The sequence below is a fragment of the Peromyscus eremicus genome, chromosome 10, assembly GCF_949786415.1.
Source record: "Peromyscus eremicus chromosome 10, PerEre_H2_v1, whole genome shotgun sequence".
NCBI classification, from domain to species: domain Eukaryota; kingdom Metazoa; phylum Chordata; class Mammalia; order Rodentia; family Cricetidae; genus Peromyscus; species Peromyscus eremicus.
The window spans coordinates 27,724,037-27,734,380 of NC_081426.1; the positions used below are offsets into that span (position 1 = coordinate 27,724,037).

General features: G+C 58.6%; 1 protein-coding gene across 1 annotated transcript; it reads right to left on the reverse strand.

The window, feature by feature from the left end:
- Positions 1–768: 768 nt before the first annotated feature.
- Positions 769–4,304, reverse strand: Nkx1-1 (NK1 homeobox 1). The gene is made up of 2 exons (XM_059276034.1): positions 3,836–4,304; positions 769–1,832 (listed from the first exon to the last, which is right to left on the reverse strand). Exons 1-2 carry the CDS (start codon positions 4,302–4,304, stop codon positions 976–978), a joined length of 1,326 nt encoding a protein of 441 aa, XP_059132017.1. The 3' UTR covers positions 769–975.
- Positions 4,305–10,344: the final 6,040 nt, after the last annotated feature.

Genomic DNA, 10,344 nt, shown 5'->3' on the forward strand with positions numbered 1-10,344 from the left:
GACATTTGCCTGCCCACCCCCACCCACCCACATGCCAACCCCTTCCTCATCCCCAGTCACCACCCCTACTAGGTCTGTAAAATCTTCCAGAGCTGGAACAAGCTGCCACCTGCCACTGTAGCCATCCATAGGTGGTTCAGTGCATGCTTTGAGGTGTGTGCAGCCACTGCTTAGAGCCACACCTGGGGCTCCTTGCATTCGGTGCTTGGGGACCACATACACATTTACACAAATGGTTCAGCAGAGTGACACACCAGAACAGGTCACTGGCCTTCCAGTCTAGCTATTACACTCTGGCAGGTAGTTCAACCCCAACCCTCGGAGCCCAGCTTCCTCCTCTGGGAAGCCAGCGAGATGTCTTTCCTATCCACAAGTAGCCTTGTTGAGAGAGTTGGCGGGACGGGGTGCGGAAGACAATGAGCAACGGGTGATAGTGGAGCGTTCCATTTGGAGCCCAGCAGCGCCAGGCTGGAGGGAGAGGGGAAAGGGCCTCACCTTCGGGGAGAGCGGGAAGGAGACTCGGCTCCATGCTGCACCAGCTCCCAGAGCAAGCCCCAAGACAAGAGGGGTGCCTGGGTATAAGCTACTCGAGTGAGGGCTGGTCACGGGACACTAAAACGGACAGGAAAACCAGAGCTCAGCGCTCTGAAGTCCCCGCTCAAGTAGACACACAGACAGGTAAGAACCCAAGCGGACAGGAAGGCGGGATCGGCACTCTGCGGCGCCAGAGCCTTCGAAAACGCCCGCGTGGCTTCCTGTGGTTTATTAAGAGTTCTGCAAAGTGCTTGAAGCAGGCCACGGGAGCCTCCCGTTTGACCCCCGCGCACACTCGTTTATAAATTTCTCTTCTGTAGGAACCGGCTATATACAGGAACAACGATTGAAACCTTAGAAAAGAGACGGCCGCGCTCGCCTTAGGTCCTCCGGCCGCGAGGCCGCGTGGCGCGGTCCCCACCGAGGTCCTGGCACCGAGGTTCAGAGGTGGGGCGCATAAAAGGCGGGCGCGCCGTACGTCTGCGAGCCCAGCACGAAGGGCGAGAGCACGGCGGGGCTGGACAGGAAGGGCAGCTGCGCGGCGCACACCAGCCCTCCCGGACTGTGCGCCGGGTACCCGGCCGGGCCGTGCAAGGCGAGCGGCGCGCCCATGGGCGGCGAGGGGCTGAGCGGACTGAGGCCGCCGGGCAGTCCCGCGCCGGGCCCTGCTCCTGGGCCGGGGCCCCCGCCGCCGCCGGTCGGCGCGCTCGTGTCGGCGCCTGGGTTTTGCTTCTTCCACTTGGTTCGGCGGTTCTGGAACCAGATCTTCACCTGCGTCTCGGTGAGGCTCAGCGACAGCGCCAGGTTGAGGCGCTCGCACACCGACAGGTAGCGAGTGGCCTTAAACTTGTTCTCCAGCGCCACGAGCTGCTCGTAGGTGAAGGCGGTGCGCGCACGCCGCGGCTTCCCGGACTTCGAGTCCGAGCCCGTGCGCTTCCGCTTGGGTTTTGTGGCCACGGCCGCGCCCTGCGGGGTGCTCCCCGCGCCCCCCGCTCCCGTAGCTGTTGCAGGCGGGCCCGGGGCTGCGGGCGAGTTCCCACGGGGCCCTGGGGCTGTGGCCTCATCCACGGGGGAAGCCTCGACCTCGGCTGCTCCGGGGCAGCCCGACCCGCGGGCCCCGAGGCCGCCGCTGCCTCCCCGCACCTCCTCCGTGCCGTGAGCATCCTGCACCTCGGGCGCCTCGTCCTCGTCCTCGTCCTCCGGCGCTTCATCCTCGCTGTCCGCGGTCGGGCTGCGGCCACTGCCGCTGCTGTAGCCGTTGGCCTCGGCCTCGTCCGCCCTGTAAGAGTCTGCAGCACCTGCGGGCGGTGGAAAGGAAGAGAACACAGGGTCAGCCCGGCACCCAGCCGCACTGCCCGCTCCCTCCGGGCGAGATTCTTTTTATCTCGTTGGTTTTCTCCTCTTCTTCGTTTGCTCCCTCCCCAAAGATTTTCTTTTCCTCCCTCCTTGCAGCCGTTCCTTCTTGCTGCTTCCATTTCCTCTCTGCCTTCCTTCCGTAGGACCCTGTCCGTCTCAAGCTGCTTTTGCTACCCCATCGTCAGTCCGCGTCTCCGCCTTTAGGGCTGCGGAGTGTACAGGGGAGAGAGAGCTCTGATCGATTCACGGGGCAGATACAAACTTAATTAAACTCATTTTGTGTAATGTACAAACTAGTTAAAGTCCATTTAATTTATTTCGGCGTATATTACCTTCCAATTACAACGGCGCGGGGCTAGCCAATTACGGCACACTTAATAGCTAGAGGGGCCAGAGGCCTGGGGTGGGGTCGGCCGGCTGAGAGAAGGCCATTTTGGGGGAACCAAAATCAGTCGCCCTGGAGCTGTCCCTACTTCAGGCTTCAGGCCCTGAAAACTAGAAGTGCTGGCTCCCCTGCCAGCCTTGGGACCCCAACTACCTAGCTCCCCAACAACACTGTCTCTAGCGGGCTCCAGCCTCCCCTCAGCAGGTCGAGTTTGGAGGCTGGAAAAGGGCATTGTGAACCACTCCGCAGGAGCCTGGGAGGGGATCTGAGCACCAGTCCCGCAGAATCCAGACAGAAGCTGCCGCTGTGACTGTATTTTGTCTCTGAAATTTGGAAAGCTGCTTCCTATGCAGGAATCTGAGGACCGTCCATGCCCCTCGCCCACAGGTGGTCTTTAAATGCCAGAGGAGCCTTCCAAGCTTTCCAACCCAGTGCCCGGGTTCTGCTCTCATGTCGGCTCGGCTCCGACATACTGGAGCATAAACGATAATTCACTCCCCGAGTTCAAAAGACCCAGATCGCCTGAACACTGCGAATGTCATGTCCTCAACTCCCAGGCCTTAGCAGGGCAACTATTCCCTCGGGCGACCCTTAGCCATCCACGCCCCAGCCTGGTTACCCTCCCCAACTGTTCAGGGCTGGCTCCGTCCCTACACCGCTCCAGCAGGCTGCCGCGGGGTCCTGGTAGCTCAGCCTCTTGGCGGGGAGCCGGAGGGGTCCGACTGCAGCCTGCAGGACCTGCTCTTCCTCCATCTAGGAATGGAAGGTCAATGCAGAAGCGCTGGCATAGCTGGTGGCCCCAGTCCGGTCCACCCTGAGCTTTCTGGTCGGTGTGAGGCGCAGGGGCCAGGAAGTTGGAGGGAGGACGGGGGAGGGGCGCAAAAAGCAATCAGGAGCTGGTCGAATGCAATTCGCGATCAATAGCGGCCCCTAATAAGTGTAATAGGTTTTAATCGAGTAATTATCCGAATTTTGACCCTATAATTTAGATGTTCGGGGGGAGTTTGCAAGGTGCTTGAAAGAGATATGCATGCGCCGTAATGGGATATCGACCGCAAAGGGGGCGCGGGCCGCCCCATTACCGGCCGCTTTCCGCCGCTAAGCACATTTCCCTTTAACTGTAATCGAAGGGATTTAATTGTTTTTCCAGAGATAACCAGCGTTTTGTCACAATTAGTCTGATTTGTCCAAAGGGGGGGGGCTGGGGAGGCCACGGTGGGGGTGGGTAAGTCACCAAGCCAGCCGCCGCAGGTCCCTTCGCCTCCAGCACCAACTACCCTCCAAAGCCAGAGACTGACTAGGCGAATCCTTGACCGTTGTCAACGCTAGAGCCCCAGTTCTGGCCCAGCACAGCCTTTCCAGAGGCGTCCAGCAGTGCGGGCCCTAGAGTCCGGGTCGGGAGGAGGCTACGGATGCGCCGGGCGCGGACCCCGCGCTCTGCGAACTTTCCCCAGAGCCTGGCCTGAGTGAGTCAGGCCCAGCTCGCCGCGGGGTCCCGGGAGCATAAACATTCCGGAGCAGTCAGTGCCCTCGCCCCTGGCGTCCACCCCTTATACTCACTTGTAGGCTCAGCTCCCGCAGCCGCTGCAACTCCCGTGGTGGCGGAAAGGGTTCGGCGTTCCAGCTCTGCGCGCGGCGAGCGTCCGGAGGCAGCGGGGACCGGGACGCACGCGGCCGCCGGGGCGCATGGGGCACACGTAGCGGGCACCACAGGGCCCAGTAGCACGCACCGGCGTCTCCTGCTGTTGAACTTGTTGGGATCTAAGATGTCCAGCACCGAGAAGGAGGTGGGGCGCGGGGGCGCGGCGGGCCGGGCCGCTCCAGCCCCCTCGGGCACCGCGGGCGCAGTGTCGCTGGCCGCGAGCGGTGGGACTCCGGCCCGGGGGAAGATGGGCAGCTCAGCTCGTCCGTCCATAGCGTCCCGAGCAGTAGCCGCAGGAGCGGGCGGTGCGGGCCCCGAGGCGGGCCCGGGCGGTGGCGGCGGCAGCGTGGGGACGTCCCCAGGTGCCGCCGGGCCGCTGGTACTCATGCCGGCCTCGGGCCGCTCAGGCGGCTCGGGCCCCGCTGCCTACTGGGCTCCCATCCCGGCGCCCCGCGAAATCAGCCTCAGCCCAGCTGTTCCCGGCGCGGCGCTCCGCTTGGCTAACGCTGCCCGGCGTTGCCTCCGCCACCGCTTCAGGCGCCCGCCGCGCCCGGCCAGTGCATTTATGGCGGCCCCGCCGGAGGCGCCCACGCGCCCACACGCCGCACACACGTGCGCCCGCAGGCCGCCGCGGGGTTCCGCCACCCTCGTTAGCGCGCACGCCTAATTGGCTGCGAACGGTCCCCGGCGGAGTAGGCGGGCCCGGTGCGGGACACACGGACTGAGCCGCAGAGACAGACAGACAGACGCCCTGCCGGGAGCCACAACACAATCCGCTGGAGGGTGTCGTGGTCAGCACCGTGCCTCTGCGCCTCCGAGGGGCTGGAAACTGCGTGCCCGCCTCCTCAGCGAAGGGGGAGGAGACAGCCGGCTTTTAAATAATTGCGGGATCAGTCGGCGGTGGAGGGCTGCCGAGGCCCCCGGGTGCGTGAACCCGCAAGCCCTGAGTTGGCCTGGACATCCCAGCTCAGGGTACCGCTCTGGGGCAGGTCTCTCCTGCTGCCACGGCACGCGTGGTTCTGGGCTCCCCGGGCCCTCCGCAGCTGGGACGGGGAAGAGTGGGGACTCTTGCAGGTTCTGAGTCTCTGCAGGGTCCTCAGCCCCTTGTGGGGCGTCTTCCCAGGGTCTGGGTTTCGCAGCCCTCGGTTGCTGTCTTTCGTGTCTGGAGCTCTCCAGTCAGGATCTCTGCCCCTCCATCCTCGCCAGCCCTGACTCCCGCCCCCTTAGCTCGATCAAATTAGGGACCGCACGAAGAAATCCCCTCAAGGGGCGGGGCTGGCTGCCGCGAGTGATGCTCATTAGAAGTGGAATCGAAATGAGGAGGGCTAGGCGGCCCTCTCGGTCCCCGCCCCCCGAAAGGGTGACTGAAAAATCGCACAAATAGCAGGCGGCCTACATAAAGATCGATACCCTTCATGTAATGGGAAAATATGTGTTTCTTCCAGAAATAATACGGAAACCACCCCCTCCCCACTCCTAAAGATACCAGAAGGGCCGTTCGAGGCCTGAGTATTTGTGCACGTCTTGTCCACAGGCTGGATATTATCAGGACAGGCTGGATAATCTCAGGACAACCTCGGAAGATCGAGCCTGGCTTCGGAGTGCTTTGCTTTCGAAGGTCATGAGTTTCCCTCCTCCTCTGGCTGACCCGCCTCTGATGGACCCAGGTGGGACCCGGCGGTGGAACTCCTGCCCAGGGTGTGAGTGTGTGCGCCGCCGACAAGGCGTGCTTCAGCGGGTGTGCTCTCCTCCTCCCACTGCGGTCCCGGGAGCCTGCTCTGCACAAGGACGGTCCTTTGCAATTACCGCGGGCAATGATCCTTCGGAAGCAGAAATTAAAAGTTAGGAGAAATAATGGGGGACCGATCGCCTGTAATTTGGGCCAAGCTCGGACATGCTGAGCCTCTGGGAGGCTGGGATAGGAGACAGGAGGAGGCGGGGGCAGGGCTCTCTTCCCCCTCAGTTTCTTCCCAGCCCCCTCCCACCCTCACCGCGTGCTGGTCCATCCTGAGATTCTAATCAGACCCACAACACTGTGTCCTTCCTTGCCAGGACTTGATTATTCTTTATCTTTAAATTATAAATCACCTCTGGGGAAGGAGGGTGGGTAATCTCTCATCGCAGTGAGGTAATTATCTTCTTCCCGCCCCCCCCCCACCTTGGTCTTCCCTCCCTCCCTCATCTCAGCTGAGTTTGAATATAGATGTACACGCCCCATTCTCTTACACACACACACACACACACACACACACACACACACACACTCATTCACAAGCAATCAACACACAAGCAGGATTCATTCATGAGCACCCACACACAGTCAGAAGGTGGCTCACAAGTGCAGTGCACGTCACCCCTCACCCCTCCCTCACCTGCTCCTCCTTCCCCTTTCCGTCCCTTTTCCCAAGTCCGTTGATGAGGACCACACACAGGCGGGATGCCAGGCCCCCATCCTCTTCCTGGGAAGCAGAGCCACTGGGTGCAGAAGGGAGCTTTTTTGAGGGAGGGGAGGGCAGGACAGGAAAGGCCTCACGTGCAGACCCTGGAGCTGGCTCTGGGTAGTGGAGACTCCGTGTGACATCCCTGCAAACACAAACTCCCCTGCAAACACTTGTCACCAGCACAGGTCGCCAGAGAGGCAAATGTTGCCAAACATTTGAGAGCACCCACAGCACCCACACCTTGCTGAGTGGGTGAGAGCTGGCTTGCACTCTTCAGCCATCACCCATAGCCTGTGAGGCAAGTCGATGACCTGTTCAGCCGGCTCTGTACAGCTTTCCTTCAGGACAAGCAAATGCAAGCAAAGTGGAATTTCCTAGAATGCAGGTGAGATTATTGCTAGGACATAGCAAGTATAATACAACGTATGGAATAAGATAACATGTTATAGAAAAAATACAACGGGATGTTGGTTGTTTTTTGTTTTTTGGTTTTTGGTTTTTTTTTTTCCCCAAACACACATACTTGGTACTGCCAAATGCTGTCCCTGCCGATGGGTAGGGATGGTCAGAGTTGAGTGTAATTCAGAGAAAGCATCTTGGTCATCCAGAAGTTTATAGGTGCCTGAGTTCACTTCCCCTCCCCTTACTGCCCGTCTCTTCCTGTCCCTCGATGTTCTGATGGGAGCTGCAGCAGGTGGAGTAATGAACGGCCAAGCTCACAGCCAACTCAGAAGAGTAGGATGAGCCTGAGGGTCCTCCGGAGCTGAATGGGTCTTCCTTTGGTCTGGGGCAGTGCTGTGTGGACCTAGCTCAAAGAGGACATAGAGGCAGCTTCTTTCACTGTTCCCACTCCATCTCTGAGGACAACCCAAACAGAGGGATGCCTGATGGCCTTCCTCCTCCCCTCCCAGCCTCAACCCAAACTGTCTAGGGCTATAAGGACGTCCTTTAGCTCCTAATCACAATTGATTGTCAATTAGACCCTCATTTGTGCAATCTCTGCCCATCTGCCATCTCAGGTTATCTCCAACCCACCAGCTTCACTTGTGGGGCCCCAGGTGGGCACTGACAGGTGAAACCCCAGCCTAGAGCAGAAATGGCTCTGCCTGCTCAGTGGACAGGAAACATCCCCTTCCCTGCTTGAGCCCCACCTTGGCAGGCCAGTCAGGGTGACAGGTCACGTTGGACTGGGGCATCAAGGCAGAAACAAATGTGGCCAGGGTGGAAATCTGAAAGAGACTGGCGACAGGGGTCTGAGAGGTGGGCCCAGGAAAAGGAGGGATGGGCTGGCATTTCTAGCTTCCTTCCCCCTGAATTATGCATTTTGAAATTCTGGATAACAAGAGCAAGATGAGGAACCCCCAACCTCTGTCGTTAACTCACCTTGGGCTAACGCCCCCTCTCCACTGTGTGGTGATCTCCAAGATCCCATTTGCTTCCCCTCATGGATCCGAGGGCTCCAGTAATAGCCTCCTCCTCAGAGTAAAGGGACGCTGCGTGATGGAATATCCCTTCTCTCTCTGCTCCTGGGAGCTCTATGGGCAGGCTGTAAGTGCAGAAGTGTTCAGGATCTCTATGATTGGGCAGTGCACAGACAACCTCCACTTTGGTTACTGCTTTTCTGGTGCACTGTGACTCCCCTACTCCCATTCTGCCCAATCGTCAGGGCTCCCACAACCTTTCTGGCAACACGCGGAGAACTTTAGTTAGTCCTCTGGTCCCTGAGTGTGGACTGAGGGGCTGTTGACATCCTGCAGCCTCTGAGCGTGCTGCCTCCCCATGGAAGGATGCAATGCGGGAAATTGGGCTGACAAGGAGACAGGGGCTCCCCTGTGCCTTTCTTGACCTCCACCCATATCGATACATGGTACACCCTGACGTTCACCAGTGTGGAAAATGAACGAGCATTTCTGCTCGTTCACTTTCTATTTCCCTTTGGATCTTCTATCCCCTCAAGAATGAGCACAGCACAGTCAGAAACCTAGAAGAGAGCGGGAGCTCGGGCTGCTGAGCTCTCCACAGAGGAGGACCTGCCATCAGCACAGCACACAGAGCCCAACCAGTAGGCTGGAGGTCAGAACCGCGGACAGCTCCCAGAACCACGAAGAGACCGGTCGCCTGCCAGGTCAGTACCGCGGACAGCGCCCGTTCCACAGAAGCCGAGTCAGCACCGCGGACACCGGCCCCGCCCCCTCCCCCACCCCGCCGGATCTCAGCGTCCAGGAGACCACGTCAAAGTCAGGTTCAGAACTGGATCCAGCCAGCACGTTACTGCTCTCCACTCATGCACCGCCCCCACTGTCTATTACAAGTCTGCTCATCTCAGAGCATGCGGGCTATCTTTAGGGGTACAGTGTGGTGTCTGGACCCTGTGTGTTACACACCCAGATGAGATGCTGGCCCCATTCGCCTCACACCAAAGAGCTAGGGAGTTTCACAAGATCAGTGGCTGCTGGTTTTGCATCCTTCTGTTCAAATGGTACAGGATTCAAAGGTGGAGGGAATAGAGAGCAGGGGCTGGCTCCTAGCAAGAGATTACTTGGAGATGAAGAGGTAAAGTTCAAACCCTTTAAATTGAAGACCCAGATCAACAAATAGTGCACCAGGAGTCACTCCAGGGCTTCAGGAATCATGGGTACTGTCTTGGAGAGAAGACTGCACAGGCTGCTGGCTCCCTCTCGTACACTGCTGGTTGGATTTCTGCCCCAGAAGAGTTTACTAACCACAGGACAGGATGGGGTAAACTGAAGCCAAAGAGCATCGATGCTGTGTTCAAGGTCATCCAGTCAGTAGGTGGTGGGGCTTCAATGTGACGCTGGTACTCCTGCCCAGTGTTTAAAGTGACAAAGTCACAGATCAGTTTCCCAGTGCCAGAGAGGTGGCTTGGGCAGTGCAGAAAACAGGGCTGATAAGGGGTCAGGAGACCCCAGCGCCTTTATCGACCTTTATTCCTCACCTTGTGGCACAACTTGCTGACTACCAGTCTGGAAATGACCAGAGTGGAGACCAGTCTGTTTGTTCATTTTCCCTTCAGTTCCCCTAGGGTACGTAGAGAGGCCCTCTTCTCACAGGATCTGTCCCTGGGTGCTGTCACCACCCTTCAGCCTTTTTGCTGCCATTGACTTACTTGAAAGGTCTTAGCAGGGTGTCCAGACCAGAGTTCGTCCAGAGTGCCACCTGCCTTCCCTCCCGAGGGCTCCCAACAGCACACAAGCTCCAGCCATCTTACTGTCAGAAGCTGTGAGTTCTGTCCGGTACACAGAGCTTTCCCTGGAGGGATGGTCAAGCCCTGCTGAGTGGGGAACTGGGTTCCCTGGCTCGGTGCTTCATTCTTCTTGTCTTGTTTTGTTCCTTTGAGACAGTGTCTTACTATGCAGCCCTGGATGGCCTGGAACTCCATTTGTAGGCTGTGCCGGCCTTGAACTCAGAGATCCACTTGTCTCTGCCTGGGATTAAAGGCATGCAGCCTCAATGCCCCATTGCTCACTTCTTACTGCCTGGCCAAAGTCTGGCCCCCTTCTAGAAGCTCCCTGAGGTTGACGTGGTCTGAGAATCATGAGCGCCTGCCTGTTGGACTCCCTGGGTCATCCTTTACGGTCCTACATCTGAGCCCCATACCCCAAGGTCCTTTCTTATCTGATGGCCAGCTACTGGCAGTACCCTCAGCTAGCTGTTCAAAAGCATCAGACTTTGGAGCTCAGCAATTTACTTCCAGTGAGACTGGCACCATTATCTGCCCCTCTGGCTTGCCCTAACACATCCAGTGGCCTTTATCTGTTTACATGTTGCTCTGGCCAGACCGGGCTCTTGAACACTGTGTGCGACTTTGTCCTGTGTCTCTCACCAAGACAGAGGTGGAATGCAAAGTTTCAGCCAAGGCCATGGCAACCTGTCTAGCTTCTGTGGGCAGAAAGTGCCCCTGGTGACTCTTCTCTGCCCTGCACTCTGCTTTGCTATATCTTCAGAGAAATGTGGCACTGGTAACT

Bases quoted from the DNA above. Each gene is read 5' to 3' on its own strand.
- Nkx1-1 (XM_059276034.1), bottom strand. From the start codon at position 4,304: ATGAGTACCAGCGGCCCGGCGGCACCTGGGGACGTCCCCACGCTGCCG. The intron at 1,833-3,835 runs GTGAGTATAAGG...CACCGCCCGCAG, and splicing joins TGCGGGAGCTGAGCCTACAA to GTGCTGCAGACTCTTACAGG.